The sequence below is a fragment of the Protomyctophum parallelum genome (genome assembly GCF_964188405.1).
Source record: "Protomyctophum parallelum genome assembly, chromosome: 14".
Taxonomy (NCBI): Eukaryota; Metazoa; Chordata; class Actinopteri; order Myctophiformes; family Myctophidae; genus Protomyctophum; species Protomyctophum parallelum.
The window spans coordinates 13,474,333-13,497,820 of record NC_139709.1 but is presented as its reverse complement, the minus strand read 5'-3'; the positions used below and the strand labels follow the sequence as shown (position 1 = coordinate 13,497,820).

Here is a 23,488-nt window from a genome sequence, read left to right as displayed (position 1 = left end):
AAGTCCAAACCTCGCTCAAAGTCTTAGCCTTTTCTATTTACTTCTTTCTTTCTTTCTTCTTTTTTTCTCTCTGTGTAAACGAAGTCCACACCCACAACACCAGAGGGAGTGCAACAAACCATGTACAACCCAGATTCGGCACAAACAAGGGACTAAATTCTTTTCGCTCCTATGCCACCAAAATGTGGAACGCCCTACCAACAGTCATTAAGACATGTGAATCCCTTGACTCCTTCAAAACCGCTCTCAAAGGGCACCTACGGATGGCTGCAATTCGAAACTGGCCTCTGTAAAATCTGAATCTGAATCTGAATTTCCCTCACTGTATATTGTATATTTTCCCAGTGCTTGTATATTTTCCCTTTTTTGCTTCCCATATGATGAATTCCTGTTCTGTTCTTTAGCTACATAGAAATGTCTATTTGTATGTCTCTAAATGGTTGTATGTCTTTAAATGTTTTGATGAATTGAACAATGTGGACCCTGTTGTAAACAAGTGTAATGCTTAATTGGGTCGTCCACTCACAGTTGACAGTCTTTGTATTGAGTTTGTGCTTAAAATGTACTGTAAATTCTACAAACTGTTAATAAATATTTCAATCAATCAATCAATCTCCCCCAATTTAGTCCTATACCCACACAAATTTCTGTGTTGTCACTGGCACTGCTGTTGCATCCGGGACGGGTGCAGTACTTCGTTTAGACAGTATTTGGTTTAGACTAGTCATTGGTTAGACCAGTCATAACCCGACAACTACAATCGGGGGTGCATACTTAGTTTAGACTAGTCATTGGTTAGACATGGGTTAAGGTTAGGTTAAGGTGTGCTGCCCCGTGGGAGGTTAGGTTTAGGTTTGAGATTGTAGTTGTAGGACTACTGACTGGTCTAACCAATGACTAGTCTAAACCAAAAACTGTCTAAATTAAATACTGCACCCCTACAATCTATCTCAAACCCTCCCCCTAACCTCCCACGGGGCAGCACACCTGGGGGGGCTGTAGACGTAGGTCAGGGGTGGGCAACTTTGAGGATGGCATGGGCCAATATATTTCCACACTCACTCCAGAGGGCCACAGTGCATATTACTGTCTTAGCAAAAATAACCGATCTACAAGCTAAAAACGCGTCGCAATGTGACGCGTTTTGAGCTTGTAGTTCAGCTATTTTTTTCTATATTTGAATTGAAAACCTAAATAATTTTTTGCTATTTTTCAATTGGAATCCTGAAAAGTAACCTTTTTATTGAATTTCAAATGCATTTAGTTATATGTTAACTTTATGAACTGTTAACATAACTACATTGGACACAAAAAGACAATAACATTTTAATACTAGTCATTAAGCTCTAGTCATGTAATACTAGTCATGAAGTAATTAAAGCAGGTTTGGAATTGTGAACAGCTGAAATCAATACTATATCAGTATGCTGATATTAACATGCATTAACCCATTTTGGGCGGGAACCCCTTTTGGTGTTAGCATTATGTTATGCTTTAGCTATTGAAAAATAGGAGATCTACAAGCTCATAGCGCGCCACCGAGTGTCGCGCTACGAGCTTGTAAGTCTGCAATTTTTGAAAAAGTCGAGAAAATATGGCACATATCTTTGAATATATATTCTTTCAGAGCCAACATTTTTAACTCAAATCTTTGCTTCTGAGGGGTTCCACCACTGATACAGAAACATCTTTAAAAAAAAAAAGAAGACATTTTTTTAATTTCGACGTCAACCCACGACCTCTGGTGTGGTGGGCAGCTACTAAACTCGAGCAAAGTCTAAGCCTTTTCTTATTGTTTTTCCTAATAAAGTAGTTTTTCCTTTTGTTGTGTTCTCCTCGCTATATACATTTTAAATATTAATATTATTACATTTAAGATATTATTTATCACATTTTCCTTCCATTTTACGTAATCAGAAACATATAGGTATATAAACTAGACATTAAAATGTTCAAATGTGTTCCCTTACTCTCCTGGAACTGTACGACCCGTAACACAATGAAAGTTAATAATAGAAATGTAACAAATGCCCAACATCACCAAGTTTAAAAATAAATAAAAAATAAGTTCAAATGCTCTCCTCAGAGTCAATGTAACCAACACTTGCTGACATTAAAGCAGTTTGGAAAAAATAAGGGAGAGAATACTGCAGTGTCTCACCTCGTATGTCTGCATACAGCTCTCAATCTCAGCCTGGGTGAGGGTGACAGTTCTGGGTTCTTGCGGTGGATCAATCCAAGACTTCTTGTCCTCTTTCCCCTCGCTTACATTTTTCCTTCGCTTACACAGAGAATCACATCCATTCAGCGAAACGGTAGCACTCTTCTCCCTGGTTTCCTGCTGAAATGCAGATTTAGCATTAGGATCGTGGCTGTGAGCTTGTAGATCGGCCAGTTTTGCTATTTTGAAGGGTGGAGGGTGAAAATGAAAGTGGTCTGTCTACGGCAGGGTTAGGGTTCCCCAATTAATTTTCCTCGAGGGCCATATTTTGACTATAGGGTACCAGGCTGGGGGGCTGAGTCCGCACGGGCAAAAAATTGGTTTTAAAATGTATTTCATGAATTAATTAAGCTTAGAATAGATGTAGAACAGTTTTTCTCAACCAGTGGTCCGGGGACCACTAGTGGTCCTTGAGTGGGTTCCAGGTGGTCTCCAGCTAAATGATGGAGTTGGTAACCAAATGGACCCTTATAGATCTTTAACTCTTGAGAGTGTAAAATGAATTCATTTTCAGGGCAAGACCCCATTTGAAAACATATGGCACGGATTCTCATCTTTTAATTTGAAGGATGCCCAGTTCTGACCCCATGTAATGCCATTTATATGTGGGACCTCAATTTATTATAACTTTTATTCATGAAAATCAATGTCAACTTAACTCTGAGAAAGTACAAATGGAACCAAATGGACCTGTTATGGTCCATTTGTACTCTCTGGGTGCCAAAAAGCCCTTGAATATGATGGCAGGGCTCTAGCAGTGATTCTCATCATTTAAAAAATAAATACAAAAATGTTTTTTTGTTGTTGACATTCTTCCAGGGGCCACAAGGGGGTGCATATTGGGGAACCCTGGTCTACACACACACAGGGTACTGCCACACTATCAAAAGAGCCGCGCACGTTTTCGGCTGCGCGCAGCTTAAAAACCGGGTTTTTAAGACAGCTGGTGGATGGAAAAAATGCTCCACTTCCGCGGACGACTTGCGCGACGACGGCCAGATTCCCGGAAACGCTCTCCTCAGCGTCAATCGTCCGCGGAGGTGGAGCTTAATTCCCATCCACCAGCTGTCTAAAAACCAGCTGCGCACACGCATCACAGCTTATTCTTAGGTCTGGAAACGGGGACACACACACACAGTCACACACGACACACCTGAGACGGCGCCTCGCAGTCGCTGTCGTCGTCGCAGCTGTCGAACATGCTCGACGCGTACATGGACCCTTCCTCCACCAGGGTGGGACTGTCCTCCAGGGAACCGTCGGCCGCCGCCGCTTGCGTTTCCGCCGCCACGTCCTGATAGTCCACCTTCTCGGAGAAGCCGACCTTCCGCTGGCGCAGGGCCGTGTCGCTCATGTCCCACTCCTCCTCCGTGAGCCGGAACCCGGCCTTCAGGTCACCCCTCTTCTTGGGCTCCGCGTTCCCGTTCATGGCCCCGCCGCGCATGACGGCGATCCCCCTCGGCCCCAGGAAGGAGTAGTAGGCCGTCATGGACGTGGCCTGAGCCTTCCCCAGGGCCAGGCGGCCGTATTTGAACGCGATGGCCTGCAGGAGCTCCCACACCACCCGGGGCGTGAAGACGCCCAGCTTGTGGTGCTCGTACAGATACGGCTGGAGGACCTCTTTGATGTTCTGGAGGAACTGGCGGAAGATCAACAGAGTGGCGAGCATCTGTTGAAGAGTTGTGAAAGAGAATGGTGAATGCATGCACGTCCGTCCAGCATGTATATTGTAGATACTTGAATTAGTTATATTTTTGTAGAACAGGGATGGGCAATCAGTTATCAGCTATCAGTGGTGCTCAATATTTCATGTCAAGGACCCCAAAAATGATATGTAATTGGCCACCGACCCCCATATGAAAATATGTTGTTCCATGGACACCCCCCCCCCCCTCGGAAGCAAAGAGTTGAGTTAAAAACGTTCGCTCTGAAAGAATATATATTCAAAGATTTTCATGATTTTTTTCAACAATAGCAGACCTACAAGCTAGCCTACAAGCTGCTTGTATAGATCTGCTATTTTTCAATAGCTAAAGTATAACATAATGCTTAAAACACCAAAAGGGGTTTCCGCCCAAAATGGGTTAATGTGGCTCTCAGGTTTATATTTACAATACTGATATATTATTGACTTGCAAACTTTAATTACTTAGTACCGGTAGTATTAAAATGTTATTGTCTTTTTTTTATGTCCAATGTATTTGTATTTAGTTTATAAAGTTAACAACTATAATTGTGCATTTGAAAGGAATTTGAATTTAAATAAAAATTATACTTTTCAGGATTCCAATTGAAAAATTGCAAAAAGTTATTCAGGATTTCAATTCAAATAATAGCAAAAATAGCCGATCTACACGCTCAAAGCTTGTAGATCGGCTATTGTAGATCAGCTTTTTTTTGCTAAGACAGTAATATGCAATGTGGCCCTCTGGAGTGAGTGTGGAAATAATAGTGGCCCTCTCCATCGTCAAAGTTGCCCACCCCAGTTGTAGAAGCCCAAGATACAAAAGCAGCAAAATGGCTAAATTATTTATGATGTTGTCATGTTGCCGAAATGTAAGGCTTTTTGTTTGTAAGGTTTGTTGAAAGTGTAACATCAGAAGACTCTCACAACTGACGAACAGAAATTTATTTCAAAAGAAAAAGCCACTAGCGTCTCTCCGATTTAACTATCAGCTGTGGTTACCTCCTTCAGTCGCTCCATATCCTTGAGGTAGAATCCAATGTAAAAAAGGCTAAGGTAGGAGTTGATGAATTCAAACTGTGGCACAAAGAGTAAACATTACAACTGCATAAAATAACCATACATCAATACCAGTCCTCTCTATTGAAATATCAAGCAGCAATACAAAATGCCTGACTTACAAAAACCATCTTGATGATGAGATTATTCTCATAGGCACTCTGAAGTCTATAGTTCTCTGGAAAAAAGACCCCAAAACAGGTTCACAAAAAGTATTATTCGGTGTGCAGGTGAATAGTGAAGAGTGAAATGAGAGTAATGGCAGTTCCCTTGCCATGCAACTGTTGCCCTTACCTTTGCTAGAGAAGCCAGTTACAGGCAAGGGAACATCACAGTTACAAGATTCATTCCTTCATCAGTATGCATGTGGCTATATATATAGACATTGTTCTCCTCCTCAAACTATTCCACACATTAACAATAACAAGTTCCCTAGCATTAGCAGCTGTCAAATGCAGCTTTGTTTAACCACTTAAAGATGGAGTGCCGTGAGTTTTGTATGTTTTTTCACTCCAGTTTTTCATGTGTTTTATGAGGTGACAGTACTTCATTAGACCCCGTGGGGTTGTTTGTTGTGTTCAATAATGTCTTCCCTTTGTATTTAGGGTTTCTTCCTATAGGCTGAAACCTTGACAGTCAAACATGCCAATGGAAAAAAAAACAGTGATATAGTGACATCACAATATCATCCCCTCAGCCCTCCCCCTTTATCATACAACAAAAGTTGTGGGGGCGGCTTCAGTTTAGGTGGACCCACCCATCACCAGGCAAACCAGGCATACTTAATTAACTGGTGGGCGTGTCCACATAAAAACGACATTTTAACAAATTCTGTACACTTTTTTGAAAAACAATATTATATTATATAATAATACCTGATGATAATGGTTTAGGGTGGGGAAAAAATCATGGCACTCCATCTTTAAAGGTAGGGTAAGTGATATTTTTTGATTGAAACAGGGGTCTCTTCGGCTCCTTAATAAACAGGTGGGTTGCAAAATTTCAGCCTATCAGGAGAGAGTAGTAGAGTAGTCGCCATGAACGAACCAATATCGTCAATGTATCGTATCGTCAAACGTGTATCGTGGTGCGTATCGTATCGCTGTTAAAATGTTTCGTTACACCCCAATAGAGAGTCGCACTCTCGGAAATAATTCCCCATTCATTTTTCACATTTCAAAAAGTATTAATTTAAAGACCTTTAAAGCCTCGAACAAAACCAACAGCCGAGTTGACAAATCATAAAAATAAACACATTTGAGTCGAACAAATATTTCCACCCCCCAAAAGAATGTTTATTTTCATGATTTGTCAACTCAGCTGTTGGCTTTGTCCAAGGCTTAAATGTCTTTAAATAAATACTTTTTGAAACATCTATGGGGAAAATGAATGGAGAATTATTTCCTGGTGCCCTCGTCGTTCTGAAAGGGGGGCGAGACTGCGACACTATAGAGTACACATTTATCATTATTATTTTTTTTGTGTTCCAGTTCCGATTTTGTCAGCTCATTTCTTTGTGTCTAGACTCATTATTTGTTTACAAACTTTGAGACTGACCTGAACACAGGTGATTGTTTCATCATCATCATCCCAAAAGATCCCCAAACCTGTTGTTTTGGGGAGCACTGGTTTTAGTTCATTCAACCTCCTTGTGTGTTACAATTTACCGGTAGGCATTTAGCAGACACTCTTAATCCAGAGCGATTTACATTAAGCAAGAACAAAAAGAATGGCAATACATTACATACATAATGTATGTTGACTAGTGAGGCACACCCAAGCGAGACATTATTGGCACTAGGGTAGCTTGGAGGTCTGCCAGAGGCAAATACTTCTTATAACTGTCAGGGGTGCCCCCTGGTGCTGGAGTATTTATGTGCAGCTGCTGCTGGACAAAATATTCTCCTTAAACTTTTATAGTTCCATTTTTAAGCCACTGTGTTGCCACCGTTTAGTTTGTTGTGATCCGTGAACGCATCGTCGGCAGTGCTCGGCACAAAGCCAACAACAAAGCACCCCCACCTTTGTCATGTTCAGGAAGATTTCTGGTACCACCAGAGGAGGTCCTTGGTACCACTAGTGGCACTAGTACCACAGGTTGAGAATCAGTGCTCTAGTCTATAGAGCGTCGCAGTCCCTCCCCCTTTCAGAACGACGAGTGGCCCAGGAAATGATTCTCCATTCATTTTCTCCATAGGCTTTTCAAAAAGTATTTATTTAAAGACGGTTACGCCGCGGACAAAGGCAACTCGGATCGTGACAAATCATGACAATGAACACAATATTTTGGGCCGATCAAATCATTAGAAAAAAGAAAATAAAGGCAGGAGACAACACTATTTGTTTTGTTTGCTAAAAGAAGCAACACATGAGCACTGACTGACTGCTTGATAGTTGTTGGTGTTGAGTTGACTGTTCAAGTGTGTCTCCAGGCTCTTACCCATGTCATTGAGCCAGTAGGCGATCTTCTTGTACACCTCATCACATATGGTCACAGTAATGGCCAGAATGATCTTAGGAATGAATCTTGTGATTCCAGGAAGTTCCTTGATGTCCATCACCACCTCCTGTCAGACGCATCAAGGGTATGAGACACAGTAATTGTTATTATCCCATTTAAGACATCATAATGAATTGCATTTTCATAGCTTTTTCAAGTGCTCAAAGCACATTACATTACAATGGTTCATTCATTCATACATTGGGAGGTGAAGCGGCGAAACAGTCGACGCCAGCGTCCTCAGTTCACTTCCCACATTCACACACCAATGGTGGCGAGCTCACACCGACCGACTCATTGGAGGCATTGTAGGGTTCAGTGTCTTGCCCAAGGACACTTCGACATGTGGACAGGAGGAGCCGGGATTCGAACCGCCGACCCAGGGATCATTGGACGACCTGCTCTACCTCCTGAGGCCGATTAAATGTCTTCTTAATCCTAAAAGTATGTTTCTCAAACGTGTGGTTCTCAAACCTTTTCATGTCAAGGACACTCAAAATGTGATGTATTTGGCTGCAGACCCCCATCTTAATCGTTAAAGATGTTCGATATTCTGGTGCTCATACATACATAGGCGGACACATACATAGGCGGACACATAGGTGAACACAGACATTGCTGTTCCTTGGAGTGGTTGCACCAGTCAAAAAAGAAGAAAAAAGCAGATCTACAAGCTCGCAGTGCAGCACAAATTGACGTGCTGTGAGTTGTATGCCTGCTATTTTTGAATAGCCGACGCTAAAATCTTAAACACTGACACAGGTTTTAATGGGTTTAAGGTTATTCACCTAATATTCTGTATGAAAGCCAATTGACCATTTGCAGACCGTGGCCATCTTGCCATCAGAGTTAGGAAGCACTCGTTTTCAGTAAAGCAATGTCCTGCTGCCTCCTGCAGTATGTGCAAATTCAAAACAGGTCAGTTGAGTGATATCTAACGAGCACTTCCAAACTGCAACACTAAAGGTCCCTGCACACTGGCTGCGTTTTTCGGATTCTTTGCAGAGATTTCCCGTCGGTTTTCCGAAAAACGCGCCCAGTGTGAAAAAATAATTAGAAAAAGAATCACCTGCAAGGACAGAAAGTAACTCATAACGTCATAATGTCTACAGTGGATTTTTTATGAAACAAACACTTTGAGGATAGAAAGAGAATAATTCAAGCTTTTCGTACAGCTGCAATGTTGGTGAGTTTGACGTTGTGTAATACAATCAGATAGGACTTTTATATGTGGATGAATGGGCTGCCATTGGAAGTTGCACCTAGGTAGCACCTTGCCATTAACTTATATGGTAAGATGGCCGCGGACTGGATATGGTGGATATGAATTATTGACAGTAGTGCTTTGAGCATGAATGTGACATCTCACGAAGCATCACACTAATAACACCCTGATAACTGAGTCGGATGGATTCATTTGTTTTTAACCCATTCTGGGCGGGAACCCTTTTGGTGTTTTAAGCATTTAGCTATTGAGAAATAGCAGATCTACAAGCTCATAGCGCGGCACTGAGTGACGCGCTACGAGCTTGTAGGTCTGCTATTTTTTTTTTATCCTGAAAATGTGGTGCATATCTTTGAATATATATTCTTTCAGGGTGAACGTTTTTAACTCAAAACCTTGCTTCTGGAGAGTCCCTGGAACAACATATTTTCAGATGGGGGTCGGCAGCCAATTTCATACATTTTCTGGGGTCCTTGACATGAAATAATTTGAGAACCACTAATATATATATAGGGACATATAGGAAATGCTCTGGTGGGATCTGGGCCAGCAAGGCAAGTGATTCTGGCAGTGAGTGACAAAACCACTACGCCTCAATGGACACCAGAATCTACAGCAGGGTTAGTATTCAAACTGGAGGCCCGCCAAATCCGGCCCGCCAATCAAAGTTGGACCGGGGCCCACGGAAGAGTTCAAAAATAGCCCTGCTATACCGTAAACACATATTTAAAAAGGGAAGAATGCTTCTTATGAATACAATAACAAAATCCACACTAGTGGTATAATAATAACTATCAGGAACTTCAAAACTGTAAATGGGTTTCTTGTAGGGGTGTGCATCTCTCCTTTACAAGACGATTCGATACGTATCGATATGCATGGGCTACGATGCGATTCAGAGACGATACATTTATACACAGAACGATTCGAATTTGATTCGATCCGGTGGAATTCGATGCGATTTTGATTTTGTGGAATTTGGGGCGATTCGATGCGATTCGATACGATACGGTGCGATCTGACACATTTAACCTTTTTTAGATTTTTAATTTGAAGCTAGATCTATAAAGAATAGGGTTGGGACTTCTTTAAAAAAACCATCTAATTAAGGATTTGTGATTAATTAATCTCAATTAATCACATTTTAATCGCATATCAATAGGCCTATTTGACCTGATCAGTGAGCTTTTTTTTGCAAATGGATTTGGATACGAGTGAATCAATGAATGAATAGTGACTACATAAGCATAGGCAATTAAAAAAGTAGTAATAATAATAGTGATAATATTATTATTTATATAATGCTTCTCTGAGTACTTAAAGACGCTTTTCAAGGGGAACATTAGAAAACTAATAAAAACAACTTTATAAGAGAGACTAATAGACTATGGAATAAAATAAATGAAAGTGGAATGAGATAGCTGGGGAAAGACATTCTAGAGGTGGGTTTGAACTTATAGGTGGTGGCATATCTCTGAGTTTTGGGAAGTGCATTGTTTTGACAGGTCTGCCTGCTGTGGACAGTGAAACCCTGACCATTAAACATGGGCAGACGCAACGATACAGTCATACTGTCGATGCAAACAGACGTGTACAGTAGCTGCTCGGCCTGCTCCAAATGATATTCCCATTCGTCTTTGTGTCTGCCCGTGTAAACGCAGCATCGAGTGTGAGGGTTGGGGAACGGATGGACCATAGAGTTATTAAGGAGGACTCCTTCTAACTCCTTCTAACGATATGGACCAGAGTTAAACTAATGTTAGGTCCCATGCTAACTAGTTGCTACCCTTGTCAGAAACAACACCACCATCCAGATCGGGTGGAAGCTGGCGCTGCTGATATCACTTTGCTTGTGCCCGTGGATGGGAAATGAGATTTAAAAGGCTATAGAAGCGTGGATGAAAGGCAAAGCACAGATGTGCAATAAAGTTGTGTCGTGACTCGTATCTGAGTGTTTATTCCGTCTGACGACGAGTGGTTTATGCTGCTAGTGCTCGTCTGTTGTCGCTGGCTGCTGATGCATATAGAGCGTCATCATAAGCATGCACGCGTCCTGTGCTGGAAGTAGCAGATCTACAAGTTATCTACCCGTCGCAATGCACAGCACTTTGGGCTTGTACAACTGTGTTTTTCCCGCAGTTAGTTTTATTTATTTAGCGAATGCAAAGTCTTTAAGCCAAACAGTTGCCTCCTGGTCTGCTGTGTGGAGGGTAATTAATCCTCCTTCCAGTCTTTGGAGAGGACAAACTTCTATGATGTGCTTCATAGTTTGCTCCTCACCACACGCACACAGTGGGCTTGGGCTACTGCCCCATTTGTGGAGGCTGGCCAAGCAAGGGCCATGTCCAGTCCTGAATCTATTGAGCGTAGACCACTGTCTCCTTGGGAGGGTGGTGCCAGGGACCTGTTGGTTGGGGTCTGACACCAGGTGTTTGTTTGGGACCTCATTGGACTCCCATTCCCTTTTCCAAGCTGATGTGATGGTGAAGTCAGCTGATGGGGGGTTCCTCCAAATTGGTCGTCTCGATGGGAGTCGAGCAGTTAGTTGAATTATATCGATTCGCAGCTTTAGGATCGAACCAACGTCCGATGCAGACGCTATTTTGACCGATCCAGACACACGTGCATCGATGTAGTCGCATCGTTAATGTTAAAATCGATTATCGATTCATATCGATATTTTTTGACACCACTAGTTTCTTGGTTGCAGTGTTGATTTCGTTTCGTCGACTAAAACTAAGACGAAAAATGTTCGTCGACTGCCTTTTTTCACTGACTAAAACTAAATGGAAACTAAATGAAAACTAAACTATGATGACTAAAAATATGACTAAATATATTGACAATTTCGTCAAATCACAAATAAAAACTAGACTAAAATGTTAGGAAGGGACTAGTGGACAAGATCAATGTAGATTGGCTAGTTGAACTATTCAAAAATGTTTTTCAAAATAGTAAAAAAGGAAAAGAAGTTTAGGGATAAGGGGTTTAGCAGTGATGAAAATGGAGCCCATAGTCGACTAAAACTGGACTAACACCATTTCAGGTGACTAAAATGTGACTAAAACTAAATGATTCAAAAGACTATGACTAAAACTAAACTCAAACACTGCTTGGTTGGCTGTATTTCTTTCTTTCTTTCACTAACCTGCAGTTCCAGACAGAGCAGCATGGCCATGAAGACAAAGCAGAGACAGAGCAGGCATATGGGCAGGCTGACCAGCCACCGGAACACGGTCCTCTTCCAGGGAGGGTAGTAGAACTCCTCACAGCCCGTTATGGGACTGCACCGCTTCACCCCCTTGGGACAGAACAGAAGGTGTGGATATTTGTACTTTTTATGTCATATATATCATGTCAGTGGTTACTGGTTACCCAAACTATTTCATGTCAAGGACCCCCAAATTGACACTAATTAGCCCCGCGGACCCCCCATTTGAAAAGATATGCCAGGGGACCCCCCCATAAGAGAATATTTCTACGGCTCTAGCAGTGATTCTCGACCTAATTTCAAGGACCCCCCAGTTTGACATGCATTAGTCTACGGACGGACCCCCATGTAATGGCATTTCTATCTCTGAGACCCCCGATTTATATTGTAAAATCTATGTTGATTTAATTCTGAGAGTGTACAAATGGGAGAGGGAACAAAATCGACCTGTTAGGGTCCGTTTGGTTCCATTTGTACACTCTCAGAGTTACAGACCCATAAGGGTCCATTTGGTTCTAAACTATCATTTAGCTGGGGACCCCCCTGGAACTCCCTCAAGGACCCCTGGGGGTCCCCGGACCCCACTTTGGGAACCACTGTCATATGTGACTCTTTTGCATACAGAGACAGTCATGGAGGCAAGACTAACTGTCCAAAATGAGTTAATAGCGCAGGCAGACTCTTCACATGTCTGAAATAAATGTCAGAGCTGAAATTAACATGTAAATATGAAATAAATGCTTAAACATGTAGCTAGGTGTAATCTTAAGAGTCCACAGAAGTGAACCTTTCAAAGTCTGTTCTCTCAACTCGCTGTTATCTGCTGTTTTCTATAAGCTATATCTCTCCAAAACCGTTGGGTCAAACTGAACAACCAATATGGTCAATTTGACGCTATGATTCCCTGCTTTCATATGACATGACAAAACGGAAAATTTGAAAATCAGAAACGGTCACATAAATTGGCATTTACGTTGGAAGCCTTTGTGAAAAATGTGCTTCGACTCCGAGTCGAAATCCAGCATTTATCAGGCTCAACACCAATTTCTAACTGATATGTTGTTCCGTGTTCGTCGTTTGGTAAAATAGGTCACCGTTTTGTGCATCTTTCAGTCACAATTACATTTCCTGTGGTTATTGTTGGTTGAGGTCAGGAGAGAACGGCAGTTGGTACAGTCTACAGATCAAGCATAACAAAATAAACTCAACCTTCACAAGAAGAATGCATTGATTATCATGAATAAATACAGAAATAAGCATTAATTAACATTTAGTTACTAATGACATTTAGTTAACATTTAATAACGGTCTACATGTTGATTAAGGTATCAAACGAACATCAGTAAACAGTTGATCAAAATGTTGGTTTCTATTTTGTAGGCCTCAAGATCAGGTAGATTATAGTTATAGTCACCATCACCAATGTACACAGTTTTTAAATGTACAAATATTTATTTCCAATACAAAATAAAATAATAATAATAATAATAATAATAATATAATAGGTAGTTAAACAAGTCGACTAGTAAACTAGTCAACTAGTAAAAATGACTAGAAGTGAATACCCTAGAATAGGCATAACGCTCTGGTTAAGCTTGTTTATGCATCTCTGGTCTATAATCCATTACATAAGCATACTAATACATAGGACACACGAATAGTTAAGTACTCTTCCTAGGCTCTAGGTTTATTATCCTGCCCTCAATGTCTTCACATATTGTACAGTTGATATAAAGCCCCCATTATTCAGGCACATTTCTCACACACACACACGTAAGTACATATGGGGGTAATTATATTGCGGGCGGGATGTTAATATCATGCACAGTGCCAGTGGCGCTATGTGTTTGATGGCTTGAATGAGCTGAATTTGAACGCTCAACGGCCACACGCACGCACAAACTCACTCAGTCACTCATGCACTCACTCGCGTGCCTCGATTAATATTAAATCCACGATGATCCCACTCATGATCGCAAGCAGCGGCGTTTCCTAATCCAGTGCTAATACAACGGATGACAGGCGGAGGGAGTGACGGACAGAACTGAAGACTTTGTTTACATCAACATACGGTCAGTGTTGGAAAAAGCACTCAAATGTTTTACTTAAGTAAAAGTATAAACACACACACACACACGTAAGCCCATGCCAATAACACTACAAAGCAACAGCTGTGAGCGGTAAGCTATTCTGCAAATTACAGTGTGATTGTTTGGATAATGAAAATCTCTTTTTATCAAGGTTCAAGGTGTTCGCGTTTATTGTCACACAGATGTACAGGTACAGCATTGTGAAAAACTTACGTTGGGTGATGCTACACAATACACATAAGTAAAATAGTAAATTTAAATAACAATACTAAGTATAAAAGCTTTAAAAAGTTTTAAAGGACTCAGATCAGTATACAAGGCCGTAATACCACGGAACATGACATAAGTCAAAGGTCGCATTCACACCAGAAAGTTATACTTCGATTAAAACGAATCCTGCTGCGTGTTGTCGGAAAGTGCGCTTCGTTTGGCGCTTCGAACTCTGATGCGGATTAAACAACCGCATTCTACTTTGCCAAAAGACGGTGGGTTTCGCTTTGCTTCCAAGCGCACCTGACTTCGATGCACTGCAGGTGTGAACGCAATCCGAATCAATGAAAAGGAAAGGAAGCAGAAGATGTCCCGTTAGGCCCGTTACCATGGATAGACGTGGTCAAATGAGGAGGCCGAAGGGCCGTTACCGTGGACAGACGTGGTCAAATGAGGAGGCCGAAGGCCCGTTACCGTGGATAGACGTGGTCAAATGAGGAGGCCGAAGGCCCGTTACCGTGGATAGACGTGGTCAAATGAGGAGGCCGAAGGGCCGTTACCGTGGACAGACGTGGTCAAATGATGTCCCGCTAGGGCCGTTACAGTGGATAGACGTGGTCAAATGAGGAGGCCGAAGCCCTCATCGAAATATGGTCAAGACGAGCACATTAATCAATTGCTTAAGGAAACACATAAAAACACACTGCAGTGTACAGAATATTCTGTCTGTGTGTAAACATGGAGGGCTGTCACTGTGTGTGGGGATCCGAGTGGAGACTTTCTTCATCTGGTTTAAATATAAATGAATACTTCAAAATTAAACACATGTTTCGCTCAGCGTGATCTATAAACTGTATAGCTAACGTGGCGTATGCATAATAATTGTAGGTGATCGGAACATCAATGGGATCCTGGGAGTACAGATTGTAATTTTGAGCGCTCGTCTGCGCTGTGGGGTTCCCAAAAGAACATGCGTGCATGCACGCACGCACGCACGCTGTGTAGTTTATGAATATTGAACAGTGATACCGTTCCCTGCTGCGTTTCCTTGGTGAGGTTTGACACAGCGCAGTGTGAAGGCAAACGCAGCAAATTAAATAGGCAAGAATGATGAAACGAGCACAGTTGTCGTGGCCGAGTGGTTGTGTGTGTGTGTGTGTGTAATCTATATGTGAAGTGTCCGTCTCTGATAGCTTGCACTAGTGGGCAGGTGGTTAGAAAGTGTGGTTTCCACCACATGTTGTGTGCTGTGGGAGCACAGTTTGTCTTCCCTTGGGAGCAGGGTCTGTCTGTCTGTCCGATCTAGTTTTAGTCATAGGGCTCCATTAAGCAATTCATATAATATGACATATAATATTACAGTTTTATGAGCTGGGGGCGTGTTGTATGTCATATTGCAATTTTGGGCATGTTAAGAAGCGCTTTCGACACCCCGTGGATTGCGCAAAACGGCCTTGAATTAGTCATGGGTGTGTTTGAGACGTACCCAATCAACATGTCCGTACTATTCTCTTTACCAGTCAGCTGATGTCACATACGGAATGCGCACTTTGGGGATTGTGGTATTACATTTCTTCAGGCTGGCACCATAGAAGACATGACATGACTTTGTCACATTTGGGTTAATTATTCCTATTGCACTGCATGCTGTCACCTTTATGCCTCAAAATAATTTGTTTCTATTGAAAAACACCAGTAAAATAACGTTTATTATATTTTATTTCATTCAAGTCATGATGAAGGAATGTGTTGAATGCTGCTGCTTAATGCTGTGCCTGTGGCCCCGATGGTATATGGTCTTCGCTCGTAGCATTTTATTGAAGAAGACTTGAATCGGGTGTGACACAGCATATGAAAGCAAACTTCCCAAGGATTATGGAGTCTATAAAAATAAGCGCATATAACAGGGGTCTGTAACCTGTTTTAAATGAAGTGCCATGTTTTTATTTTCTAGATAGTGAGTCTGCCATATCCAGATTAATTTTAATGACACCACATTAAAATAAGAAAACATATTTTGATTGTCCACAAATACAAAGTTATTCCTTCTTTTTTCATATGTTCTTGCACATTGTTATAATGATCATTATATATATCCCCCTGCAGTCAGAGTTCATAGTTTTAATGAATGAATGTGATGCATTGTGAGCTGGTATAGATCTGCTATTTTCAAAAGTAATCTTGGAAAAAAATAATTACATTTTTGGATTAGCCGTCCTTAGTTGGGCAAATGCATTCATCTGGGGATCCTTGACATGGGAATGTGCTGTGTGAGGATCACTGGTTTAAACAACATTAGGAGAAAAGCCCAAATAACCACTTTAGAAACAAGAAAAGCAACCACAACTAGTACAACTAGTCAACTACCAATATGTACAAGCAACTTTACAGAAAAAGAAGCTGCTTATAATAAACAGACATGGCAACACTCCAGCAGCCTCCCAGAGCCGCTCAAGTGTAAAATCAAACAGTACTTTTTGCGTTTATGAGGTGGTCAGACCCACGTCTAATCGTTATGCGCTGAGTGTTCTTAGGTCAAGGGGCTTAATAGCAAATTGCGCAAAGCGAAAATAATTAACATATGGACACTCCCACAATGCTAAAATATTCAGGAACGCCGTATGCCATATGTGTGTGCGTTCAACACGGGCCGATATGCCTTTCATAATACGATTGTGCGCAGAGCGAGGGCAATTTATGTATTACCCCATTGTAAAACGGATCTTCAAAATGGCACCCATAGTCTTTTAAATACAATTTCATTTAGTCATCTGAAATGTCTAGTTTTAGCTGACTAAAAGTCATAATATTTTGATTTAGTCTAACTAAAATGTATCTTGGCGGGGCAGACGCGAGGTGTTGTAATGCCTAATTTATAATTAGACGCATTGAGCTCTTAGATCTATTTTCGGAGCACGACACCCGTGCACCACCACACATGACATGTGTTGTCGTGGCCGAGTGGTTAAGGCGATAGACTAGAAATCTATTGGGATCTTCCCGCGCAGGTTCGAATCCTGCCGACAACGAGCTCCTTTTATAAAAGGCAGCTGTCCCCAGTTCGACCCTTGGCTCACCCGGTCGATGTGTCTCTGAGCCAAAACACTGAAACCCTAACAGATTCCTGGGTGCTGTATTAATAGCACAGTCTGCTACTAATAGTATAGTTATAATAATAGTATAGACAACAAAAGGTGTACACAAATATTATTATTATTCATTATTGCAGTGTTAATTTTGACCGGAAATTTTGATCTAGTTTTAGTCATAGTCTTTTGAATACAATTTCATTTAGTCATCCGAAATGTCTAGTTTTAGCTGACTAAATATCGCAATATTTTAGTTGAATATATATCTACAGTTGATTTAGTCTAACTAAAATGTATCTTGGCGGGGCAGAGACGAGGTGTTGTAATGCCTAATTTATAATATTATCCGCTTGCCGAAAATAGCACATTTGAGCTTTGAGCTATTAGATCTATTTTCGGAGTACGACACCCATGCAATTCAATTCAATTCAATGGGCTTTATTGGCATGAGAAAAAGGTATAGTGCAGGAATATACACAATAATTAGTCTTTAGGGTGGTTGTGTTCCATTTGATATCCTTCTCCTATCACAGCAACTCCAGCACCACCAGGCATAACATGTGTTGTCGTGGCCGAGTGGTTAAGGCGATAGACTAGAAATCTATTGGGATCTTCCCGCGCAGGTTCGAATCCTGCCGACAACGAGCTACTTTTATAAGGACAGCTGTATAGCTGATACAGACAGCCCATTCACATCTTGTCTACCGAAGTAGAGGTGTGCTGTACTGGACGGACACAGAGAAGACATACATAGGGACACACGTAGCTGCGTTGGAGCGGAGGCGCCGCTTAAAAAGTGTCCACTAAGGTCTTTTACGGTCGTCTATCGAATGTGCTATGAAATGTAGTCCAGGCTGCTTTTCCAGCACCTGACAGTCGCCTTGTGGTTAGAGAGTGTCCGCCCTGAAACTGGGAGGCCGGGGGTTGTGAGTTACTAAAGACTGTAAAAATCACCCCCCTCTTTCTCTCTCTCTCTCTCATTAGCAGGCAACAGAGCATGCACTATCCCTCTCTGTTTCTGGCGCCCCCTACTGGTACTAATAAGTCATATACTCGTGCTCATGACCAATGCCACATAGGCACATAATGCGGACACGGACATTGCTGGTTGTAGGAGTGGTTGCACCACTCAAAAATCGTCCGTAAAATAACAAATCAGCCACATTACCTTACAGTTCCTTGTCCAAGTGTTCTGAATTCGATTTTCCTTTTTAAAGATTCTATAGCTTGTCTTGCAATTTCACCATTTATCTTTGTGAGATGCTCATTTAGTGAAGTGCCCTTCAATTTCCTTGCATTCTGTAGCACCTCGATTTTATGTTTTCTACTCACAAATCACGGATGATGTTTGGCTTGTTGTTTTGTCTTTGTCTTTGGGGTTGGTTTGGCCTGGTGGGTGTGACAAGCAGCCATGTTTCCGCTGTCCAAAGAGATGTCTTTGCTGTTAAAAAACGTAATGACTTGCTGCTCTAGTCTTGGTTCATCCTCACCCTTTCTGTCCCCTGCGGTGGGTTGTCTCCAGCCCAGTAGTATACTTAGGCTGGTTCCATTCCATTGGCTGACGTTCTTTTATAGCGACAGTTCACAAATCTATCTTGGCGGGGCAGATGTGAGGTGTTGTAATGCCTAATTCATAACTAGACGCATTGAGCTCTTAGATCTATTTTCGGAGAACGACACCGGTGCACCACCAGGCATGACATGTGTTGTCGTGGCCGAGTGGTTAAGGCGATAGACTAGAAATCTATTGGGATCTTCCCGCGCAGGTTCGAATCCTGCCGACAACGACAACTTTATAGTTTTTCTAGCTATTTCAACTTAACTGCATATCTTTTACTGTATTTTGTTTTCCCAAAACTGTGTGTGTGTGTGCGTGTGTGTGACCCAAAACTTAGGAAAGCCTTAGCCTAGCCCTAGACTGTAATAGAAAAAGGCCGCCACAGACAGACCCCACTCCCAAGGGAAGACAAAACTATGCTCCCCACAGCACACAAAATGTGGTGGAAACAGAACCACACTTTCTAACCACCTGCCCACTATAGCAAGCTATCAGAGACGGACACTTCACATAGATTACACACACACACACACACACACACACACACACACACACACACACACACACACACACACACACACACACACACACACACACACACACACACACACACACACACACACACACACACACACACACAAAATAACATGCAAAACATCATCATCCATGATTTGTAAGTTGAAAAGGTGCTACAGAATGCAAGGAAATTGAAGGGCACGGGTAAAAGGCAAATCGAATTCAGAACTCTTGGACAAGGAACTGTAATAATGGTATGGGATGTAATAGAGCACCGAAGTCCTGACGTAACTCGCTCATCCCGACGATTCCCCTGGTTTGCAGAAGTAATTTCTCTATGGAGAATAACATGGGGTGATCTTAATATCGTCTACTATAAGCGTTGTGGTCCAAAAATAAACAAGCTGTTTCGGCGTTATTGTTAGGGAGGTGTCTCTGTATCGTTTGCAACAGACAGTCACTCATATATGATACAGTCTGCTTCTAGCGAAAATCTAACTAATTCAGCAGCAGTATCATTAGCGTTTTCTCTCAGTCAGTTGATTCTTCATATCCATATGAGTTGAAGCGGCCGGGGTGACATGTTTATTTTTCAAACACAGTTGTTATATGAGGCGATCTAAAATCGCCTCAATGGGGATTTCAATGCAACTAAACAAATACATGAACCTGGGGACTGGCGCCCTCTACTGAAAGTGATGTCAGACTTCGGTGCTCTATGGAAGGTAATGATACGGCTGATTTGATTTTTACAGTCTTTAGTATGACCTCGACCTCCCAGTTTCAGGGCGGACACTCTAACCACAAAGCCACTGTCAGGTGCTTGAAAAGCAGCCTGGACTACATTTCATAGCACATTCGATAGACGACCATAAACGACCTTAGTGGACACTTTTTGAGCGGTGCCTCCGCTCCAACGCAGCTACGTGTGTCCCTATGTATGTCTTCTCTGTGTCCGTCCTTCTGTCCGAGCGAGCACGGACAGCTGCAACACCTAAAGTGGCCAGTAGAGTACATCACAGAGTAAAGTGGCACAGAGTACACTACAGTACGAGCCCTGGGCCGTTCCTGGAGGTCTGGATGTTCCGGGGGCTGGAACCGGGCTGGATGGATAATTCCAATTCACAGCATGCTACAGGTTTGATGCCAACACCAAAATGGGTTCCCGTTCAGAATGGGTTAAAGTGAATGGCACATCGAGTGGCAAATCGAGTGGCAAGGACTTTTCTGTTTGGATGTATAGGGGCTGTCAAGGCCAGAAAGTAGTTTATTGCCACTCAGTAGGCGTTCCTGCATAACTTCCGGGTTTGGTGATGATGTCACGTGCATACACTCTATAGGGACGGACTGTGATTGCTGAAGCCACACCCCCTCTGTGTTCCTATTGGCTGGGGTTTAAACAGCCATAACTCCAGTTCCCAGCATGCTAAAGGATTCAAACGTGGTAGGTGGTCTTATGGGATGGGCTGTAATTGCTGAAGCCCTGCCCCCTCTGCTTTTTTTTGCTATTGGCTGGGGTTTAAACAGCCATAAGATCCCAGAATGCTACATACAGGTTTCTGCCATGAAACCTAAACATGGTTTCTGCCATGACACCCAAACACTCTGAGGGCAGTGGAAGGTGTAACCCAGAAATGGTCGTAAAGACAACAAAGTGAGTTAAAAGTACCCTAAAGATTATAGTGAGTAAAAAGTTAATTGAGTTAAAGAAATCAAAGTGAGTTAAGTACCGAGGACCACGTGGCCTAATGGATAAGGCGTCTGACTTCGAATCAGAAGATTGAGGGTTCGAGTCCCTTCGTGGTTGGTGTACTGTGTACATGTCAAAGTTCCGTTGAATTAACCATTTTGACTATATGGAAGTGTCTATTTGTACGTCTCTATATGTTTTGATGAATTGAACATGGTGGACCCTCTTGTAAACAAGTGTAATGCTTAATTGGGTCGACCACTCTTAAAATTCCACACTTAAAAATCAAAAAAGCTTTATTTTTCTTTTAAGCATGTTAATACTTAAATGTATATTCCATTGATTTTGTAATTTTATGTAAAAAAGGAACATTCTGCTTAAATACATTTTCTAATCTACAACATACTTTGCAGGACTTTTATAGTTACTTTACTAAAGCACAAACCTTCATTATAGAACCCCGAACCCTTTATAATGTCTTATATGATTATTGTTACAAAGCACCATGACTATAAGTATAAACAGTTATAAACATATTATAATGCATTATAAGTATGCTTAGGATGCAAAATAGACATGGGATACATAACAAGTGCTACCCAATTGTGTGGCTGAAAGAAAAAGGTATGCGCCCAACGTGGGGCTCGAACCCACGACCCTGAGATTAAGAGTCTCATGCTCTACCGACTGAGCTAGCCGGGCATACAGCATGTGCTGGTAAATACCCCATTTCAACACACCCCCGTCCACCCTTCCCCCCCCTACTTCCTTGTTCCTTCCACTCTATTCTTTCAAGAGCCACGTGGTGTGTAGCGGGGGTGGGGTGACAACACATTGCGGTATGAATGGAGACCTCTGCCTTCCTGCTGGAATTTCGCCTGCGGGGGACTCCAAGACTACAGATCACATTACTCACTGCTGTGCAAACATATCACTCCAGTCTGCCACCGATTCATAAACACTGATAGTAGTACTAGATACGATATCTGGGGCACAAAGTGACTTGTAAATATGGGTGCCTGCTGTATATCCAGTTGTCGTGGCCGAGTGGTTAAGGCGATAGACTAGAAATCTATTGGGATCTTCCCGCGCAGGTTCGAATCCTGCCGACAACGAACTCCTTTTATACGGGCAGCTGTCCCCAGTTCGACCCTTGGGTCACCCGGTCGATGTGTCTCTGAGCCAAAACACTGAAACCCTAACAGATCTGCTCCTAATAGTATAGTTAAATTTGACACAAATATTATTATTATTCATTATTGCAGTGTTAATTTTGACAGGAAATTTTGATCTAGTTTTAGTCATAGTCTTTTGAATACAATTTCATTTAGTCATCTGAAATGTCTAGTTTTAGCTGACTAAATATCATAATATTTTAGTTGAATATATCTACAGTTGATTTAGTCTAACTAAAATGTATCTTGGCAGGGCAGAGACGAGGTATTGTAATGCCTAATTTATAATTATCCGCCTGCCGAAAATAGCACATTTGAGCTTTGAGCTCTTAGATCTATTTTCGGGAACACGACACCCGTGCACCACCAGGCATAACATGTGTTGTCGTGGCCGAGTGGTTAAGGCGATAGACTAGAAATCTATTGGGATCTTCCCGCGCAGGTTCGAATCCTGCCGACAACGAGCTCCTTTTATAAAAGGCAGCTGTCCCCAGTTCGACCCTTGGCTCACCCGGTCGATGTGTCTCTGAGCCAAAACACTGAAACCCTAACAGATCCCTGGGTGCTGTATTAATAGCACAATCAGCTCCTAATAGTATAGTTAAATTTGACAACAAAAAGTGGACACAAATATTATTATTATTAATTATTGCAGTGTTAATTTTGAAAGGAAATTTTGATCTAGTTTTAAATGGGGGCTCGTCCGTACATAATTAATTAATTGATTAGATTGTTTAATTAAAGATAAATAAATAAAAAGTATAATATTTCTTTCCCCCGTTTGTCTTGGTTGGGAGTTTCACACTTGAGTTTGCTTGTTTGTTTTTGGTTAGGAGCCGGACAGAGAAAGCATTTGGCCCCAGTTTCCAGCATACAGAGTTACAACAAAGGTAAGTGTTGGGATGTGTTTGCAAGTGTTAATTACAGGTGTTTTTAGTTGGAACAAATCCCTTAGCGACCGGCACCGTTAGGGTGTCAGTTGTTTGTTCCTTTCTTTGATTTACTCTTAGTGGAGTTTTGGTTAGCGACGGATCTTGGGGGTCACACTAGGTGGCTGGAGGGGAGAAATCCTCATGCCCGGGTGCCGACGGTAGGTAAAGATAGGTAAGTTAGTTAGGAATAATAGGTATGTTAGGGGGGGTTTGTTCCATTTTGATTAAGGTTACTGTACTGCACTTTGTAATGCACAGCCCCAACACTTGGTTTTGTTAGGGTTTTTTGTTGTAAATTGCATAATTTTTTTTTTTAACTTCAGCTACA

The 23,488-nt window shown here is 41.9% G+C and overlaps 1 protein-coding gene and 1 long non-coding RNA gene across 3 annotated transcripts in view; one reads left to right on the top strand and one right to left on the bottom strand.

The window, feature by feature from the left end:
• Positions 1-23,488, top strand: part of LOC310870904 — a 122,635-nt gene that overhangs the window by 74,864 nt on the left and 24,283 nt on the right. The gene's annotated exons all lie outside the window — the stretch shown is intronic.
• Positions 1-23,488, bottom strand: part of ano8a (anoctamin 8a) — a 48,422-nt gene that overhangs the window by 5,831 nt on the left and 19,103 nt on the right. The window contains exons 9-14 of one of the 2 annotated variants that reach the window (XM_083782267.1): positions 11,838-11,990; positions 7,405-7,531; positions 5,087-5,142; positions 4,908-4,982; positions 3,375-3,890; positions 2,162-2,341 (exon numbers count right to left, since the gene is read on the bottom strand). In XM_083782267.1, the coding sequence (XP_083638393.1) occupies positions 2,162-2,341; positions 3,375-3,890; positions 4,908-4,982; positions 5,087-5,142; positions 7,405-7,531; positions 11,838-11,990 (1,107 nt within the window). The remainder of the gene's footprint in view (positions 1-2,161; positions 2,342-3,374; positions 3,891-4,907; positions 4,983-5,086; positions 5,143-7,404; positions 7,532-11,837; positions 11,991-23,488) is intronic. The other variant, XM_083782268.1, reaches the window with a different exon arrangement.